The 21,516-nt window shown below is 36.9% G+C and overlaps 1 protein-coding gene across 2 annotated transcripts in view; it reads right to left on the bottom strand.

Annotated features, from left to right (window-relative positions):
• Nucleotides 1-20,856, bottom strand: part of gabra4 (gamma-aminobutyric acid type A receptor subunit alpha4) — a 31,323-nt gene extending 10,467 nt beyond the window's left edge. The window contains exons 1-8 of one of the 2 annotated variants that reach the window (XM_024283975.2): nucleotides 19,366-20,856; nucleotides 19,156-19,274; nucleotides 16,029-16,096; nucleotides 15,678-15,898; nucleotides 15,155-15,237; nucleotides 11,198-11,341; nucleotides 10,770-10,922; nucleotides 416-645 (exon numbers count right to left, since the gene is read on the bottom strand). In XM_024283975.2, the coding sequence (XP_024139743.1) occupies nucleotides 416-645; nucleotides 10,770-10,922; nucleotides 11,198-11,341; nucleotides 15,155-15,237; nucleotides 15,678-15,898; nucleotides 16,029-16,096; nucleotides 19,156-19,274; nucleotides 19,366-19,454 (1,107 nt within the window). In that variant the 5' untranslated portion in view covers nucleotides 19,455-20,856. Of the gene's footprint in view, nucleotides 1-388; nucleotides 646-10,769; nucleotides 10,923-11,197; nucleotides 11,342-15,154; nucleotides 15,238-15,677; nucleotides 15,899-16,028; nucleotides 16,097-19,155; nucleotides 19,275-19,365 lie in introns of both variants that reach the window. The other variant, XM_024283974.2, reaches the window with a different exon arrangement.
• Between the last annotated feature and the right edge of the window lie 660 nt (nucleotides 20,857-21,516).

Consider the following 21,516-nt stretch of genomic DNA (forward strand, 5'->3'; position numbering starts at 1 on the left):
TTACTGTAAAAGTGATGTCGGACTTTCATCCTATCTGACTCAGAGTCTGAGCTCTGAAATAACTTCATAGCATATTCATGAAACCTGAATCGATTCACATGTCAGCTACCATGCTGTTAATGTAATTTGCTTAAGCTCTTGGCACAAAAAAAGTTGACAATTTAGTTGTGTTGAATTTCAAAATGTGAGACGTAGAGCTTAAAATGTGCATAAAGGAGGCGGGAACCCAACTAAAAAGAAGGTTCTGGTAGTAAAATGTAGCTTATCCGTCCAGATCTGTTCACAATTCAAGGTCTAGAGTAATAAAAAAAAAACATAATGAGGGACCGGCTATACAGGTACTCCCTGACATATGATAATTGAGCCACAGCGAGGGAGGAAACATCACCTGCAGCACTTCTTCTGTGTCCTTCACCTTGACAGGCGTGGTCTGAGGCCCCGGGGGACATTTGGCCGGCTTCTTCTTGGCCCGCTCAATCTGTGCGTTGGTGAAATAGTTGACAGCCGCAAACTCAATGAGGGCAGAAAAGACGAAGGCGAAGCAAACGGCGATGAACCAGTCCATGGCCGTGGCGTAGGAGACCTTGGGGAGCGAGTGGCGGGCGCTGATGCTGAGGGTCGTCATGGTCAAGACGGTCGTGATGCCTGAAAGGAAGTGGAAAAGGCTGAAAGCTTCCTTAAAAAAAGATGAATGTTTTGTTGAAAATTAGAATTTGAAAAGATAAAAAATTAACTTTTCAAATAACTTTGAAGCACTTTAATGCATGTTGCTCCTCTATTTTAAAACCATCAGTGAAATCATCTAAAAACTAACAAAGCTGGACTTTAAGGAGGAGGGAGGGACCACCGCACTGCTGCATCTGTGACAATTCACTCATGAGAACATTGGGTCATTTGTTCTCTCACGGAGAGGATCGGAAGGAACCGCAGATGGAGTGTGGTTTGCTGGCGGTGTTCTTCAACAGCATTTGGAACATGGCTGACAGATCACTGGAACTACGGCTACCGAGGCACCTGTGCTGTCGTCACCAGGCAAGTAGGACTCCAAAAATGTAAACATTTAAAAGTTAGTCGGTTAAAACCAACTGTGACAAAATTAACTCATTTTCTACAAAAAATGCATAAAATAGAGGCATGATTCCATGTTTACAAGCATCAGATCCAGTTTAATTCCTAACAGATGGCTCTACACATCCAGAACACCCACCCAAAGATGGGTTCCCAAATAAATACAAAGCACACCTACATGCATAAAGCATATCTTAAACATATATTGACTCATCTGCTCCCTTTCTAAAATGAAGCTACAACTTAAATCCACAGATCTTGAGAATATAACAGACGTATATTATCCCATTTTACTGATTTCAGTGTTAATCCAGTTATTTTACTGTGAAAATAAACCTAAAGTGTTTTGATATCTATTATATTTATGCTCATATCCTCAACAAAACACACTGGAAAAAATGTCCTAAAAATATAATTGTCAAGGAAATATATATATTTATTTAAGTTTGAGAGTCCTGCCCTTTTTTTAAACTTGTTAAATTAACATTTAGTGCAAATCAGTGCTCATACCATTCAAAAATTACAAAATTAGATTCAAACTTTAAATTATTTTCTTCAGGTACTTATAAATCTAGTAAAATTATACATGTAGATTCCATCTAACATTTGGATTGTTGTTGTGCCCTTTTAAGAAAAAATGTAATCTCGAAATACACGTTAAATACTCATATTTATGAATATCATTATGAAAATGGTCTAAATTTGTATATTTATACACTTTTCCCTATAAGCACTACAACAATCTGTCTTTCTTTTATAGACCATACTCACCTTAAAGAAAGATTAGAAATACACATTTTACGATAAGTTTTTCATAAAAATCACATGTATATGTATGCTTTCTTTCAAAACTCTTGTCTTGCTAATCTTAAATCTATTTCATAAACATTTCCTGAAGTCCAGCAAAATATTATGCAAACTAAAATAAACTTTAAGTTTAAGATTCTGCTTAAAATACAATGTTTTCAGGGTCAAAGACTTAAAATATTCAAGATTTATTGTCTTAAAACAAGTCATTGCATTTCATGGAAATGTTATTTTTAAGTTATTTTTGTCTATCATCAAGACATTTAGATATTCAGCAAAAATACTTTTTAAGATTTGTGTTTTTGCTCTGCATGCAGACTAACTCCTTGCTGCATAAATTAATTTCCAAAATGTCACTTTATGTTTTTGCTTTCAAATAGATCTGAAGTTAAAGTAATTTTGGAGCCAGAATGTTTGATATTTTATAAAAGTTTGCTTTCTCCCTATCCTTTTTAAGCAGTAATACAACTCTACTTGACTTTAGTAAATAATCACTATATTTAATGAAATACATGTTACCTTAGTGTGTTTTTCTTTCTTTAATCAATGCATTTCATTATTTATGTAATGACTTTGATCTGTCTGAGTGATTTATTTTATTATATTTTCTACAATTATTGTTTATAGTAAACTAAATGTTAATTTTTTTAATTTGTGCTTCATAATCCATAATTTCGATTAAAAGACCTGATATAAGAAAAAAAAAAGTAATCGGTGTTCTAGGTTATATGGATCATTCATATTATGTACTTAATTAGGTTTTAGTCAAAATTTTGGTGGTGGCGGACCCAAACTTGGATCCAAAAATGGTGACTGAACTGAACAGATGGCCTGACAATGAAGAATTAAAAAAAAAAAAAAAAAAACAGACACTTAAATACACTGAGCTTGATTAACTAAATGAAGACAGCTGAGGATAATTAACCTGAGCATAGTGAGACTGACAGGACAAACTTAACAGGACAAAACCACCACAAAAACCCCAGCACAGAATCCTGATAGTTGTTTGGTGTCCAGCAGCAGCTCAATATATTTTGCTTAAAGAAACTTGAGGCTAAAAGTGTGTTTATGTTTGCAGGATGAGAGTAATGCAAAGCAGCATTAACATGTAAATGTAAAGTAATTTAAGAAGTAATACAAAACCGCTAGTTTGGAAGTAATTCAATGTATTAAAACATCAATAAAAGTGAAAATGAGGGCTGAAATTATTAAGTTAAAAAGTAAAATTTAAATAAGGAAATTGTAATTGAAGTATTTGTGGATTTTCTTTGAGAGCTACTTTTCACCAAGTTATCTTAAATTTTATTTACCCACTAAAGCTACAAGGTTTTGTGATCCAAGTGACAGACAAACTATTTTTCCCAATTAATTTGGAAGAAATTTCTCTAAAAAACACTCACATGCTTGCTTTAATTTTTTTGTTAAAAACTTGAACAATAAAGTTTTTGATCCAAAAACATGTTGATGAATGCTCCAAAAAAAAATCACGATAGAAAAGTATTTTGGATCTAATTTTTCCTCCACAAGAACGAATTTTTAAGTTGTCCGAGTGGCTCTTAAGGTTTTTATTAGGGCTGGGAATCGATTAAAAAATAAAAAAAATAATCGCAAACTGGGAAAAATTAATCGCAATTAATCGCTTTTTTTTTTTGTCTCAATATTTGCCAACAACTTATTATCTGAGAATAACCACAAAATAAAATCACAGACGAAACTCTACATTTAGAACATTTATTTTTAATTACTGCTGTCAATCGATTACAAAAAAATCTGATTAATCGCACTTTTGTGTTGGGATTAATCACAATGTTTTACCAGGTAAAATATATTTGTACAATATGGCACTGGACCACGGTTCAAATAGTCACTTTTTGTGAAAAAATTATCTAAACCACAAAAATAGGAAGAATAAAGTACTAAAAACTGATTTATTTTGTAAGAGACCATGTGATAAGCAGGATATTACCCGACAACATGATTTATCATTCATAGAATTTCTCCAACTGCACATTTTCACAATGCAAGAATTTTTATTTCTATTTCAACAGTAGTTTTAATGATTTTTTCAGCTGGTTTGATGCTCTGTTTTGCTGCCAGCATCTCTGAAACTCCAATTAAATAACTTCAAAAAGATCTGAAAGTACACATTTGAACACTTCAGCTCTCCAGATCAATGGGTTCACTAATATATTACACCAACCTGACACTACAAACTGTTTTCTTTGTAATAAAAGAGTTTGACTAAATCTTTTGCTGATATAATCCTTCTGCTCGATGCTCTAAAAGACTCATAAGGTTAAATAACACAACACTGAAGAGAAATAAATGAAGCTTTACAGACTCACTGTTGCTCTTTTGTTTCAAAAATAAAAAAAATACAACTTAAAAGAGGATTAATTCTGTTGGCATGCAAGCTCTGCCTCCAAATACCATTCACTGCATGAAAAATGTTATGCCACCAGCTTAAAAAATCGTCTTTCATTCTGCCGCAGCATCACTTCTGACTCTTCAGTCAGACTGTAAGCAAATGGAGGTTATACATCATAGCGCCTGAGGATGTATTGATTGAAGCTCCTGCATAGAATCCATCCACGATGGAGTGAAACATGTTTGTTTTCACTGTGAGGATAGACGATGCCAAAACGAAAAGCCAGCAAGTAAGGTCATGCTTGGCTCCTACATTGCAGGGGGTCACTGCACCAGCTTCCAGCTCATCACTCGTCCTTGCTATTATTAATCAATAGCGATGACGTGGTTTGGAGAAAATCTCCTTTAGTCTTGATCTGGAACAGTCTGTGCTGCAGAGTCCTTGCGCAACATAACTGTGCGTCCTCTGCGCTGCTATATAATTACTTGTCAGTCAAAAAGCGACTTGGTGGCATTTAAAAGGTGGACCGCAGAGAGAGAACATTAACCCCAGAGCTGTTATGAGCTAAAATGGACTGATGGGAGGCAAAAATCAAACTTCGTCTCTGAAAATAAAAAGCCCAAGCAGGAAAAAAAGTGCCATAAAAGCAAATTGTTTTCCCATTAAAATGTCCTTTGCAGCACATTGATGTTGACTAAAAATATGCATTTGAATGAACTTTAGCCTCAAATTAACTGAAAGGAAAAAGAAAAGTTCCTTTTCCATCAGGAAATTGAAAAATCTTTTATAAAAAAGGACAGGTCTTTGAATCATATGGGTTAATCTTCTTTCAGAATCGGTAATCTCGAGACTCCATTAACACAGATCCTGTAAATCTTGTGACTGGCTGCTGCAGAGTACACTGAGAAAGTCCCGGAAAAAGGCTGATTTCCTGGAAACTCCTAAATCAGATTTTAAAAAAATGTTTCAGACTCAAGTTACAGGATTTACCAGGAGACAATGAGGCATCTGGATCTAGTCGTTCATTGTTGTTATCTTGTTTTGATTTTTGTTTGTTCATTATAACTCTGAGAGACAAAATGGCTGAGTAAAGACTAAAACCAGGGGGCGGGATGAGATTAATCCAAAGTGGGTCCTTAAGCAAGAGTCTTCACTCCAGTGGCGGACTTAGCAGTTTGGGGGCCTGGGCGAACAATATAATGGGGCCCCCTGCATTGGTTGTATTAATAAATTCTTTTTTAAATTGGTAAAATGTTCCTAATAAATGTAATTTCTTTCATTTCCCAGGTTTTACTACAGAAAGAAAAATACTAAAAAGTAGTATAATGATGGAACAGAACAAAACTTTTTTTTGAGTTCTATTTCCTGTTTTGTCTTTCTTCCTGCACTTTTGAAAAGTAGCATTTTTTTATTTTTTTGCTCTCGTTTTTACAGCTGGTTGATTACTGCTTTTTTTTCTTTTAATTAAACAAATTCTTGGAACAGTCTCTCTGGTAGCTAACTTACTGTTGGTGGAGTATTCTATTCTTGCCGATTAACGGGGGAGAATGAAATTCTTCCACATGAGCTGTCATACGCCGTATCAGTGGTTTGTCTTTTTTATTATGACAGAGTCAAATAATGATGACCATGGAAATTATTCTGGAAATATAAGTCTTCAGCTAGGGGGACAAAAAGTGTTGGGGGGCCCAGGGTGTCCCCTACCTTTGCCTAATGGTAATTCCCCCGCTGTGTCACACCACCAATACATACATTTTGCAAATTTTCCACATATAGAATTTTGCTCTTTTATGATACTTAGTTTTTAAATGATCAAAATTTCTGGTTGGTTGATAATTGTGCAGTGTATGCATATATTATGTATCTTATATGTAGTTATTACAAAAGTCTCAAGCAAATTTCCAAGACTATTCCATGTAAATCTAATGGACTTTTCACACATGAACCAGCGATATGTAACTTTTAAATCACATATCCAGCACACATATGTTAAAATAACATCATTGATGCACGAATCACTAACAAATTGCATATAAACAGTGCAATAATTCGAATGGTTCATGCATGTATTGTGTGATCACTATATAAATTGGTCGATCTTTCACCCCTCCACCAGTTTATATCGAGTGGGGTGTCTCACAAAGTTCAGTTTAGAAAGTTCAGTTTTTGTAGCAATTAAATAATTTAATCACAAAATGCAAAATGTAGCTTCTGTCCTTTCAAAATAAAATACATATCTGCTGGAGCAGATTCACTTGAATTTAAATTGAAAGAAAGTCAAACATGGAATTTTCTGTCTTTGGTGCATCTTCATCCTTTTACTGTCAATATAATCATGATAACATTGGTGGAGAATCCAATTTCTTTTTACATGTAAATTTATTAATAGATTTGAAGAACTTTGCCTCTCACTAATGTAAAGCAGAGGATAAGAATCTGTGCTTTAATCTTTGAATAAACCACAAAAAACTTTCACCATCATCTTACTAAAGTGTCTGACATTGTAAAAATCTAAACACAAAACTTCATGACCAAACCAGAAATTCTACATCTGCCCAACAGAGCGAAGTATTAGAGGAAACCTAGTGGTGCAAACCACTCTGGCCTTGTGAGAGCATCACCGACTAAAGATAGTCAAAGAATTAAACTTTCTAGTCAAACTTTCATTTGTTTTCTACAGCAGGGCAAAGAAAACCATAAAACAAGCCGATATTAAAAACAAATTGTTCAGTTAAATTCCTACTTTAATAAAGTTAGTGATCTGGAAAAGGAGAATTGCAGAAACGTTCTCGTGTTAATCAATAAACAGAGTTCTCCTGCAGTCTTTGTTCCTCAGAATGTAGAATGAAAGCATCATTTACTGTGAAATAACATTTTTTACAGCTTAAAGCTAAAAAAAAAAACAAAAAAAATGCAGCTCCAGCAGCTAAAAAACAAAAGTTGACTCATACACCCACTCTTGCTACAAGAAGCCTCTGGGTTAAATGCTCACATATTATTCAGATGAAGCAACATGCAGCGTTCAGCCTCAAACACATTGAGAATAAGCCTGAGGGTCTTTACTTCCAACCTTTGAGCAAAGCTATTTAGATTCAGCTTCTAACTTTTCCAGAGATAACGGTTTACCACTTGAACGAATCGTTTAAGTCTGAGGTTGTTACCATTGACTGTATTTGAGAACTGGACTGAGTGAGTGTGACATCATCGATAGACAATCTCAAGTCAGTTGCCTTTTAAAGGATAATAGACGCCGCCATGTTGTAGCCAAATGGCATAAGTAAGGAGTGATCAGTCCGTTGTGTCTGTGCAATGAGTGGACTAAAACAGCCACCGTAGCTGGGCATTATGGGTAAACAGAGCACCGATGAGCTTCGGAGAAACATTCAGTCACAATGAGACACAGCGACTCATAAAAATGGGGCTCTGCCCTCATAATTCCTAGCCAATGACTGAAGAGATCTTCAGTCACATGCATTTGTTTAAAAACTTTGATTTGAAACAGGAAAGTTTATTAGACAGCCTCAATACAGACCAAACACAAGGTTCTGGACTCAATCCGGACCAAATTAAGATGACTTTTCTAGTCTGAATACCCCTGAAATCAGTGTATTACACTAGTAAAGTGTGCAGATATTCAGTCCATTATTGTTATCTATTCTGTTATTAGGATTTGCCAATAAAGATTAAATGTTTGTTCTTGTTCCCATATTTTGTCAATTACATTTCTCTAAAAAGTTATGACTTATATGTGTTTTCTTCTCCTTAATTATGCTTTTTGTTTTGGCTGCTGCAATTTATAGGACTAATAGTCTGAAAAATTTAGTAGAAGTCCTTGGGATTTTGGCTTCTTGGAGTTGGTGGGTACTTCCTATTGGGAATGTGAGGTGGGAGGAGCCAGTCCAGCTCTCATATACAGTCAATGATTGTTCCACTATCTCTGATATCTGAAGACAAACTTCTTCCTCACTCTCAAAGCAGGTCACTGCAGTTGAGTCATCCATGCAGAAAGTCAAAACAGACAATGACTGCAGGGAAAATGGGGCAAAATCCAAACACCGCCTTCCCCCCGCCGCCGCCACCGCCGCCGTTTCATCCCGAAGAGCTTCACACGCACATCCGAAAGCAGCGGATAACAGCAGAAATTTGCTGCCTCAGACTTTCCGCTGAAGCGACAATAGCTGGGCGGCTGTGACGGCCGTGCCACGCTGGATTCTCAGGCCGAGGCCGTGCAGCTGGACTGTCAGATACACAGCTCGCTGCAGGAGAGCGGCACTGATCCTCCGCTGCTGTAATAGACTGTGCGAGGGTCACAACACATCTTTTCACTCAGCTAACACACTTGGTACACAAACCACATGGTCAGACACTGAGCGCTCCTCCAGCAGGCTCCGGTGACACCGCAGAAGAGGCCACTGACAGAAAAAACATTAGATAGGCGGCTTGCTTGACTCCTGTTATACTGAGACCGTTTCACTCAATGCTGCAGCTCACTTTTTATTATAGCTAAAAGGGAAAAGGAGACGCTTTTGTTCAGAGAGTCACAACAAATGTAAAAAGTATGCCATATGGAAACTATGTGATATTTATAAACTGGTAAAGGTATATATGGTAAATGGCATGTACCTATAGAATACTTTTCTATCTTCTTAGAAGATCTACCTTCCTACCACTGTACCACAGCAGAGGAAAACTTTGCATTTTCTTTTAGTTTTTGCTCCATTATATCCTACATGAAGACTGGAATTAGTCACTTTATTTTAAATTGTTTCATTTTTTTACAGTTTATTTATTTGCAATTAGATCAAATAAAAAAAGAGTAATAATGGGGTCAATGAACATGTAATCAGGTGTCTTTAGATTACAGGTAGGATGGAGGGGCCTCTAAAACCTTTTGAATTCTCCTGGAGCTGCAGAGAAAATAGAATCAAAACAAAAGAAATATAGTTGATGTAGAACAAGAAGAAAGCTGAAGTCTATCAAATTCCTTTCAATTTTTATATTTAATGAAAAGTGAGCTGAATTAGGCATTATTTAGAAAAATGTAAGACTCTATTTTAATCTTCAGAATGTTAAAATACATATAAAAGGCATATTTAGTTGAAAAAAATATTTTATTTGACTCAATGATTTTTTTTAAGCATTTAAATGATAAAATAGTATAAATATAAAAAATGCAGATGTTTCAAAATCATTTTAGAAGTTTATTAATGCATATATTAGAAAATACAAAAAATAAACAAAGATAAAAGAAGATTATTACATCTTATTGACAGTTTACTTATCATAAATATTTGTATTTACAATTATGCATAAAAATTGTTTACTTGATAAATAGTTCGCACTTGGAATGAAAAAAGTATTATCGGTTGTAAATAGATGTTAAGAACTGGGTTATGATGACGATATAAAAAAGGTTGAGTAAATCATTATTAAGGTAGGATTATATATTGTTTATTGGATGTATAGGAGCAAAAATATTTAATTAGGATTAAGAGCAATTATAATCTCAATAAATATGTTTTTTGGTCAATTTACAAATCATTTTTTATAATATATTTGATAAATCTGTATTTAAAAAAAACCCTAAAACCAATTAAAAAAAATTGCACGGAATGAAAAGTGATCCAAATCGTTTTTTGGAGCACTTTATTGTTTCTGTGATATGATTGCTTGTGAGATAACTTTTTTTCTATATTTTTCCAATTGTTCGTTTTTAAAAATTAAATAATTAAAAATAAATTTAAGATAATATACAATAAATAAAATTTAAAAAATGAAAACAAAAAACAAATTAAATTAAATTAAATAAACATGTGTACCTTGTTGGTAACGCTTCCTTTTACACTATAGAACTACATGGTACTCGTACCTAAAAGGTACTTCCACAATACTTGCTGTATATTTATATGGTACTAGCCCATTTGGTTCACACATATATACTACCCACTGAATATTTATATCATATCCTGTGGGTATTCCTACTGTAAACATTGGATCTTCACATAGTACTGGATACTACTACTAGTTAGTACTAGTACTACTGGGTATTTACGTGTTGTGTTAAAGTGTCTTGTGGTACCTCCAATATGTAAGGACAGGGTAAGTAAATGAAAATATCTTGAATTTACTTGTTAACTCATTGTACTCTTTAAAACTATACATTATACTTCATACAAATACTCAGCAAGTATCAGTAGGTACAAAAAGTACAATGTAAATACCCTGTAAGTATCCCATAGTTACAAATAAGTAACTTGCTGAAAACCCTGTAAGTACTGGACTATAAAATAAAGTGTTTAAATCCACACCATAAATGTATAATTTAAAAAGATAATGTGTTTTGTTTGGATGTTTAACAGCTAAAAACTGTTTGCGTCGCTGCAGAACCAGCAGAACAACACAGGTGCATCAGTGTGGTGGCAGCTGCGATGACACTCCAGCACTGGCTGCTCTGTTGCCATGCAGGCGTCAACATGAGCGCAGCAGACAGGCTGTGCAGGCCGAGGGGTGCACGACGTGTACGTACCGAAAACCGTGCGCGCCGGGACGGATTCTTTATTTATCCAGAAGGACACTTGGGAGAGGATTACTGTCATTATGCAGGGGATATATGTCTGAATCATGAAGTAGCCCATTTTACGTTTCAAGTGGAAGTAGACCGTCATCACCACGTATTCACCTGCAGGAGTGAAGAAGTTTGATTAACAAAGAATTAAATCAAGACGATTATTTCTTTGCATTTCAGGGATTTTGTTGTTTAGAATAAAACGAACAAGTTTCACAGTTGAATTTGTAAAAAGGGATTTGTGATCCTGTTCATGAACTGACTTCATGCTGCAGCAGCTGACTGACATACATGTTTTAAAATGAGCCCTTAGACCTTTAGTATAGTATGTGCACAAGTTTTGATTGTGAATTACCCAGGAAAACCCCTTACATTCTAAAGCCACTCACCTGTAATGGATTTAATTGTCTCACTGGAGACTGTCTGGCCTGTGAGATCATACTGAACCAGGCTGGAGGACTCTTCAGGAACCTCCACCGAATGTTGAGGCCCTTTTGTCCAGGTGTAGATCATCTCGGTTTTGGGATAAGCATCTGCCAGCACAGAAAGACAAGACAAAAACTGTGATCAGAGAGAGAAATATGTGAAATTAAATAAAATAAAATGTACCTGATTGGTCAAAAACAAACAGTCTAAAGTCCTTAAATCCACAGGAAGAACAAACATCGGTGCTCAAACCCTCAAGTCTTTCAGTCTATTTGCAAAGCATTCCCAATGGAATTTTAAACACGATTATGACGTTTTTAGCCACATTATTTTTTAAAAACTGTCATTTTCTAGGCCATATTTTCTGCAAAGCAGCAGGAGTTCACTACAAATTCACCACCTCTTTATGAGTGGGTCCAGTGGGACGGAGCAACCCCACCCCCACTTTCCCTTCATTTTGCTGATACCTCTCCGTTTATGTTCTCTCCCACTAGCTTACAGCCCCTCACAACTCCAACATAACATTACAGGTACACCAAAAATGGCGAGTAATATAGGAGACCGTACAGTTTTTAGCCAGATTCCAGCTCGATACATCCTTCATTTGTCTGAAACCACATTTTCCTCCCCCCCATCTGCTTCTGGTTCACAATTATTTGAACAAAAATGATTAAAAATGCTATTTTTAGCTTAAGTTTTCCAAATGTTTTTGTCCTCAGTCATCAAAAAAAATGCCATAACATCATGTCAAAAACACAATTTTCATCAGAGTGGGTCTTCAAAATAAGAAAAACACACACACCACGATATATTTAAATAGGGGAAAAAAAGAGTTTCCATTTACTATTCTATTTTTTTCTACTTTATTTATATCAGTATTCTAATAATTATTCATGTATTTGTCCACTGGATACCATTGTGGCAATGCTTCAAAAGAGTCAAACAATTACAAGGTCTCCCTCCTGATCACCTGTAATTTTACCATCTTACTGGCCTCGGAAACACGAAAAGTCTATTCAAACGTGCATATTCATCTTTTGAAACCATTGATGTTTTGAATCCGTCAAAACTGGCGCATTCATGCATTTCTTTGCAAGTTTTTAAGTCTGTTTGCAGACTCTATGTACTAAAACACACAGCCGTTGAACACACATTGAATGGTGAGACGATCAGTAGTGACGTTTGGGTATCGTCCCTTTAAAATTCTGGAATTGATTGGTGAAATGATTAATTGTGGGTTTTTGACACCAAGTCTCTCATATGTCAGAGTAAAAAAGTGGAAGAAAAAGCCTAAAGCAATATTCACAAGATTTGGCACCAAGCCTCTTCCAACTGTAGGTGGTGGACAAGCGTTCGTATGAAGTGGCGGCAGCCTGGTGTGAACACCATTTGCTACAAGAACACACCCGGTGAAAACGTAGCGTCAGGGGTTTCATACCTGCCTGCACCACCATGCTGCTGCATGATATTAAAACTGAAGGAACAGATTCTCTGCTCCTTCTTCCCAGACAGGCCCTCCCTGATGGTCAGCTTTATGATCACCAACCAGGTGGGGATCTAAAACTACACCAGAGCCAAGAAAATGTGACAAACCCTTCCACATATCGTCCTTTCAAAGCATTTCTGTGTGAAAAGTGCTTCAAAAATGAAGCTGGGCCTCCTTGAATAACAGTCTTCATGGAATCAAGAACGTCTGCCTCTTGTTTTCTCGCTGGTTTATGAAAAAAAAAAGGACTGGCGATGACGACCGGTCTGTGGATGCAAAACAAAACGGCAGTTGTCTTTGCCTGCCACTCCCTATGGGACTCCACATCGGCAGCACACCAACTGTTTCACCAAATGAAATGACTCCGATGTGTCATGGGGTGGAACGCACTGCCTATGCATACAAGTCCAGATGGAAAGCCGAAAAAAGGAGACGGGGAGAAGGGAGAGAAAATGGAAACGCAGGGCAGACGGCAAGAAAATAATCACACACACACACAACACTGAAAGGGGAAAAAAAGCTGCATAGGTCTGTGCTGTCCTGAGGCAGAAGAAGAGAGTCTGACCTTCCCTTTGCTTCAGGCTCCATCAGATCCATGATTCCTTTTTTTCCCTGTGACTGCAGGCGAACAGTGACAATGAGGAGGATGGAGAAGGACAAAAACGAGAGGAGAGGAGAGAGGCATGACACTAACTGAGAAGGAGAATTCGTCCTCTGCATTGTCACCAACCGACAGCGGACCGGGCGGCTGTCAGGAGACAAACTTTCTTTCTTTCCTCTTTCAGATTTAATCTTCGAGTCGCTTCTTCCGTCAGATAAGACGGAGCTGCTCCGTTCCTTTATTTGAGTCATTTCTGCTGACCAGTTGGCGTGCCATAAACACAGATGCTGAGTTGGAGCTTCATTGTTCACAATAAGGAACAAATCTCTTCATTATTTAGAGTTCAGTCACTCCCTGAAGCTGTCTTGTTCACAATTCATTTCAGAACTAAAACAAAGAAAAAGTCATGTGACTCGACTCTCATCATTTGGGAAGATTGATGCATAGAATTAAAGCCAAATTGATTTTCTGACCTATAAATATTCTTTAAAAAAGGGATTTTTTTTCCCCTCTGCTCCTGATTCACCACAATTTTATTAAATAAATATGTATAAATGCTATTTTAACCCTTTATCTATCCAACCAAGAAAAAAAGTCAATAAAAAAAAATAAATCTGCTGTTTATTGCCTTGAGGGAGTAACACACACAATCAATGTTTTTAAATACATGTTTTCTAAATGTGCTCCACCATTTGGTTGAGCAGACTTACATTCTTTTATATATGTTCTCCATCATGACAAAAATGCTGCAAGAACACCTTAAAAACTCTCAAAATATAATTTTCGTTGGAGTGGTTCTTCACTCCCTCACACTGCTCGTGCTTTAACTAGAACTTTCATTATCATGTAATTGTTTGCAATTATTCTCAACATTTCTTGGCAACAATAATCCTTTAGAGTTTAAAGAACTGTCTCTGGTGATTAAAAAAAAGCATCAAATTAAACAAAACAAAAAAACTATTTTTTGCAAATTTGCTGTATTTTGTTTATCAAATGAGGACGTTTTGCTAAAATTTATATTAAATATGAAATGTGAAAATTCTGTCTGATAAATTTTGATCTATTTCTAAAGCGTTTTAATTATGATTATGCCATTTTAAGCCTAAATAAAAGAACCTGTATGGTTTTCCAGGACATAGTTTCTGCAGAGCAGCAGTAGTTCATTAGGAATTTGCATCTGAGGCTTCGAGGGCTGATGTCCTACAAGTTTTCTTAACCAGCCTGCTATTGAAGCTCCTAATTGGCTAATCACACCTGATCCAGGTAATCAACAGGCGATGAGGCAGGGTTTCTGGAAAACCAGCAGGAGCCTGGAGTTTAACACCCAAACCTTCCCACACTGCTCTCCCGCTGCCTTACAGTCCCTCACACCCACAACCTACCAGCATGACAAAAATTGAGAACAATTATGGAGCTTGTGGCCAACTATTTCTAATTACGTTTTTTCTGCTTATGATTTACAACAATTTGAATGCAGAAATAAGCACAGATGCAATTTTGAGCTGAATTTTCTCTTTAAGTGTCCTCCATCATGAGAAAAATGCCACCAGAACATGTTAAAAGCAACAAAAACACTTCCTTTGTAAATGCTCCACATGTTGGAGGAACAGAGACTCAAGGGAAACAATTATTATAGCTCAACAAGTCTATTTCTGGTTCTTAAAGATTGATGAAATGATGGCTCCAAAAGGTACAAAACAGGTTTAAAAAGTGCATTTTTAGCTATTCAACTCTGAATCAATAGGATAATTTTTTTCTTTATGTGACAGTTACTGATTTACGAAGATATTATTTTTACTCTGTGGTCAGGTTTTAAAAAATTCAATAACTTACAGCTCCCAAACTTGAGAGGACATGCATGTGCATCCATGGGGAAATCCACAAGCTTCATGGGACACTCTGCACTGATAGTTAACCTGAAGGAGAGCAGAGACGATTCATCCCATTAAGAAGCATTCACACAATTACTGAAAAAACAAGAGAAGAAACACTTTAGCGACTGCAAAACTAACGAGAGAAGATGGAAACATCTCAAAGGTTTTTAAAGCTTGCACTTTGCAGCCAAACTGAAAATAAAATTGTCCTTGAAAACTCGAATCCTTTCTTTTAAAATGTTGTTTTTTTTATTTTAAGTTAGTGGTTCAAAAACTTTTCCCTCACAGCTTTCTACTGTTTACACCGAGAGTCTGGCTTTGATTAAATAAGAAATCTCCCTTATTGCTTCACAACAAACAAAGTCTGCCAAAGCATGAAAAACCAACAGCTTAAACACATCACGTGGAATATCATATTGAAAACGTCATTGCTCGAGGTTGAGGCCCAGCTATAATTCGTTAGAAATGTGAGACATGTATACCTCATGGTGTAAAGGATGGTGCCGTTCTTCATGATGCGGAACAGCTTGTTGGGCGCCGTCATGTTGTGAGCAACTGACCTCTTGCCATTCCTGAAGAACGTATCGGGCGTCCACACCTTAGTCACCATCAGGTTGTTCAGCCTCAGGATCTCCATCGGACCCTCGTACATCAGCCGCCGATCGATCCACATCTGACGGAAAAACACGTCCATCGTGTATTCCTGGAACCAGAAAGAAAACAAAATCATGAGGAGGAAAAAATATTCTCTTAATTTAAAGGTTTTCTGATCACAAATGGTTTTCTAAAAACATTAAAGCACAACAACTGTTACTGTGATGAAAAATACGCACCATTTCAACATCTGAGACGGGCCCAAAACTCGTCACATAAATATCAGTCTTGACTTCAGTCACCGGACCTGTTGAGTCCAAAAAAAGCAGACAAGAGCTGTCACAACTAAAACCACTGCCTGCTTTGAATATTGAGTTTCTGACAGGTTCAGAAAGGAAAGTACTTTTTTGACAGTTTAAAGAGAATGATTTAAAATTAAAATCATTAACGCGCTTTGGAGGCTCTCTTTCATCCAGATTTAGTTAAAAGGTTTGAGCATTTTTCCAAATCTCGAGCGGTGAACCTGCTTTTAGTCACTCTTTAGTGATTTGAGAATATTGTCCAGGTAAAATAAGCTTTTTTCACCAAAAAGCCAGTAAGGCTGATTTTGAGACAAATTGTATATTTTGTGATACAAGCACCAAGTTTGCTTGGATGTAGTTTAGGATCTCTTTTCTCAGAAAAGTATGTTAGCCACGAGAAAATGTCAAAATGGGGGCCATTTGTGAAGATGGCAGCCATAAAATCAATTGTTACAAAAATGTTCAATGTCTATTTGCCTTTCGTGCATAAAATGCAGTCTTTAAACTCAAAGGGTACGTACAGAATACTAATATATGTATAAATGTACATTATATATATATAATTTCCAGCCCAGTCTCAGTAAAATGCGTACATATGCCACGATTTCGGAAATACCGTGTATAATATACGCCAAAACCGGTTTTTGCGTGCATATAATACGCCCGGTCCTAAACGTGTTAAAATGTGTTTTCCACGTTTGACACGTCCCCTGGTGGAGCCGTAAGCATCACAGACAGCCCCACAAACGAACAATTTGCTTTTCTAACCCTAACCATAACCGTAATCCTAACCTTAACCGGGAACGACGTCATTTAGAAAAGAGCCGGAGGATTTCTGACCACGTGATCAAAACGAAACCTAAAAAGTCGTGTATATTGTACGCCGGTGCAACCCATTCACTACCATTGCGTATCATATGCATGCAAAAAGCGTGTTTGGCGTATATTATACACAGTATTTCAGAGTGCAAAGTCGTGGCATATGTACGCATTTTACTGAGACCGTGTTGATAATTTCAGTAATCGGCTCCATTAACAATGGTTCCCTAAATTATGGGCTACCGTCCAATAACGCAAAAAAATACACTAAACAAACGTAAACCAGGTTCTAATCCAAACCAACAACAAGTGTGGCCTCTAGATATCTAAAAACTGCACCTGCTAAGTACCAGCTACACTGTTTCCCCTCAGGTTTCATAAAGTTTCTTTCCTTTTTTGTCAATTTTATCAAGAGAAAAAAGAAAAACACTTAAAAGTGAATGAATGTTACATGTGGCGTACCTCAGGGCTCAATTTTTGGTCCCCTTTTATTCATCTACAACACCTTTCACAGCACTGTTGCTTAATTAACAGAGATATCACCCACTTGTTTTCTTCACTCAGTGAGTCAAAAATTAGTTGAACTAAGTAAATACTAACTTTCCAATTTAAAAAAAAAGTTAATTTTACAGTAAAACACTGGCCCCTTGGGTTTCCAGAATTTCACCCATAAAAATAAGGTGTTACTTTTAAAATCTACATATTTTTTACAGTTCTTCTATAGTAAAATTCTTATTATTATAAAATTAAATATTTTCATAGGTAAATTTATGAGTACATTTAATGGTTATATGTTGTGTTTTAACAGGAAATTACAATATAATTTATAGTTTTGACAATTATGTGTATTATAATATATATTTATATTTTTTTATTGGCATTGGATGATTTACAATTAAAATTAAATTACATTTTACAGTTGGTCAGTGTTAGAATATTAGTAAGTATATTTACATGTAACTGATAGTATAAAATATAGTTGAGTTTAGCTCAATATGCATTTATACAAAACAAATATATAGAAATGACTGGTTCTGAACAATCATAAGTTCAATTAAACTGTCATTTTTTACTTTTCATGATTATAGTCGCATAGTTTTATGCAGTAAAAATTACGAATGTTTTTTACAGTGTATAAAAGCTACAAAGCTTAGCTCGGACACCTTTATTAGTCATCTGCTGCAGCTTTGAAACTGAATGTAGTTCTGATGTGTTTAGCTAGTTTGCAGCTTACGTGAAGAACCAGTTGCATCACTTGATTTTCTCTTTCATTAAACGCAGTTTTAGGAACTTTTAACAAGTTTCTTCTATAAGTTTATATTTCTGTTCAGATGAATTTTGCTTGTTTATTAGTTTAAAAAACATTTTTTAAATCCAACTTTTGAAAATCTTAAAATGTTGCTCTAAATTGTGCTTAAATCTGTTAAAGTTGTTTCATTTCTTCAGTCTATACGGAGTCACAGCATCAGGGTAAAACCATCAAAAAAAGCATGCAATAGCTCACTTCGTCAAAAACAGTGTTATGTATGTCCACAATTCTTAAACTATGTCAAAACCTCATCCTAAAAGATGTTTTTTCTCTACACTGAATGACTGCCAGGCAGACTGCAATGACAAGCGCGTGCTTGCACGTGTGTAATTCTCTTGACAGGCTGCTCAGCTCGGAAAACCACCAGCAAAGTGCCTCTCTAGGAATAATGCTGGTTCTTAACATGAACAGGCGGCACGCATGAGAAATGACAGCCAAATCCAGACTTTTAACACTTGAACTGTGCATTAAGCTGCTGTCCTGCAACACACACTCGATTATGTAACTCTGCTCAAAGCGCACGTATAGGCCTGTCGACGGAAAGCTTTCAAATCAGGGACGAAATTTAGCATCTGTTGTATTGTGACAAGTCACCCACATAGAACGAGGTAAAATAAAAGCACCACAATGATGTAATGACATATCTCCTGGGGGAGATATAATCTCAGGATTTTACCAATATGACACTAAAGAGAATACTTTTTTTGCTTGGTAATCATACTTGAATTATTTTATTTAAAAGGTGGCATCATATGTTGTGTTGCTCATTTTATCTTTAAATTACAGCTTTTACATTCTTCCAAGTCATTTTTTATGCTATTATTGCAAATATTCGATTCAGTATTCCGTGTTTTAACTTGAAGTAGTGCCTGAGAGTTTGCGCTCTTCTTTAGTGCCAGCTCTCCCAGTGCGCAACACAATCGCTTCCCTAAATACCTCCAAATCCAGGTCGCAGCCTGTTGTCATAGCCGTCCAGAAGTCGGTCCAAAATTCGAGTAAAATTCTCCGGGTTGGTCTTTTCATCCCTCCGTGTCTGTCCACAGATTTCCTCCACACTAAAATCAAAAAGCAAAGAAGTTGTGAGCTGAAAACGCGAGGTGTTCTGTAGGTCATCCACTTTTCAGCACCACGGACAGAGGCACTCACCAAGTCGCCAAAAAGAAAAAGTGGACGAGGGTCCCGATGCAAGCGGGGCGCGTCGCTGTCACCATCTCCTTCTTCTGGGCAGACACCATCCTTGCATGCCATACTTCTAGCTTCTTCACATCTCCCCGCGCCAGCCGCCTGTGTCCCGGGGAAAGACGCGAAGGGGGAGAGACGCGGCGGCGGCGGCGCAGAGCGGAAGAAGTTGTGAGCCGCGCGCGCCTGCTCCTGCGGGCTCTCACACATGGGCGCGCGCCCTCACATGTGCGCTCCCACCTTCAAATCCCATCCTTTTTTTCCCTGTCTCTCCTTCCCCATCCTCCTTTTTTCTGATGCTGCTTCAAAATGTATTTAATGAAAGTCACGTGATTATTTTACATCCTTGTGAAAACTAGAAAAAAAATCCCTCTTTGCTAAACTTTTAGCTGCCCTTTGACCTCTCCTCCACTGTCCTCCATGGGCCACCTTGTGGTGGTGTCAGTTGCTGCTTAGCCTACATGTTGAACTACTTTCAGCTATTCTTTAGTGAGCCTGTATTAAGATTCAAATGGGTCAATCTTGTCGCAATACGCAATCACACACACACATACACACACAGGTACAATAGAGGAACTGGGACAAGCCACATGCTGCTTCACAGATTTCCCTGCACCTGGGACAAACACAAGACCTTCACTTGTGTGCGACTCTGAAGGTGAAGCATATCTTAAGAGAATGAGATGTCAGAGTTTTCTCACACCCATTTTTGCTGATTAGTTTGAAATAACCTACACACACATGCACAGAAACACATGCTCACGGGCTTCAGTGAAAGCTGAAGCGTCTTGCTACTGTATTACACATAAGCTGAAGTCATGTGGCCTTTTAACGCAGCTCCCAATCCTCTGCACAGCCGCCCACCTCGGTCCTCCCACAATACACTAGAGCAAGGCGGCTCTGTGGGAGATGAGTAATACACGTGCTCTTTGTGGGGGCGGGCTTTCGTCCAAGAGATTTTCTTTTTTTTTCTGTTTTCTTTTTCTGGTTTCTCGTCTTTTTAGACATTTGATTACAGTTTGCTCATTTGTTGTGAGCACACTCGGCTCTGAGAGGCTGTAATTGGATACAGTCATCAGCAGTTAAATGCTTAAAGATGTCAGACATTTTTGTAGGGAAAGATGCGTCGGCCTAATGTGTCTTTTCAGTAAGTCTGTCTGGTGTTTAGGTTGTTTCTTTGGGTTGAATCAAAGTGTTTCAGTTTGATCGTATAAACTGGTTTATCTGCTTTGTAAGCACGATGCCCTGCAGAAAAATGGCTGTGATAACCGTGTTTGTGCCTCTTCTCTTATCGCTGAGTGTGTTAAGAGAGAAAAAGGAGGAGTGTGATGCTTCTGAAGGTGTTGAGGAGCTGAAATTCCTGAAAGAACTCTTACAGCTCCAACTCCAGACATCATGCAGGTAAATGATTCAAAGAACAAACTGAGTCACTGAAAACATCCCATAACTTTGTAGATTTTTTAAATTTGAAGCTAAAGTTTTTGATACATTTTCAAAGCGTTCCCAGTGGCCTTATTAAATTATTATTACTAAAAAAGTAATTTTTCTGCAGAGTGGCGGTATTAGATATTTTCCTTTGAGTTGTGGGTGAGACCATTGGTGGGGGAGCACAAATCAGCTATCTTGTTCAGCTATGCCTGTTCTTGATTAACAATATTTACAGAAATACTCAGAAATGTAGTTTTAAGCTTAATTTTCTGAAAAAATGCCACAAGAACATATTAAAAACACCAAAGACACAATTTTCTTTTGATTGAGTCTTTGAAAAATGATCAAACTACAGATATGTGCAAAGAAAAATGCTGAAGAAGCACTTAAGACTAAAGGGATTCAGAGGACTGGAGATCAGCTGTTGCATCATGGGATTGTTTTGGCATATTCCTTGATTTCAAAAAGGCATAAAAAATGTTGAAATAAATAAAATTACAAAACCGAGATGAAATACAAGTCAAAAATTACACTATATTACCAGTAGTGGGCTCACCTGCCTTGACTCATTAACTGAAGCACCATCCTGTTCCTAACCAATAGAGTTCAAAAGGATGTTGTCTACCTTTTAGCTTCTAGTCTTCAACAAGGTCCATGAGTGTGTTTGAAGGCATTTTGGACCATTCTTCC

The sequence above is a fragment of the Oryzias melastigma genome, linkage group LG10, assembly GCF_002922805.2.
Source record: "Oryzias melastigma strain HK-1 linkage group LG10, ASM292280v2, whole genome shotgun sequence".
Classification (NCBI taxonomy): Eukaryota; Metazoa; Chordata; class Actinopteri; order Beloniformes; family Adrianichthyidae; genus Oryzias; species Oryzias melastigma.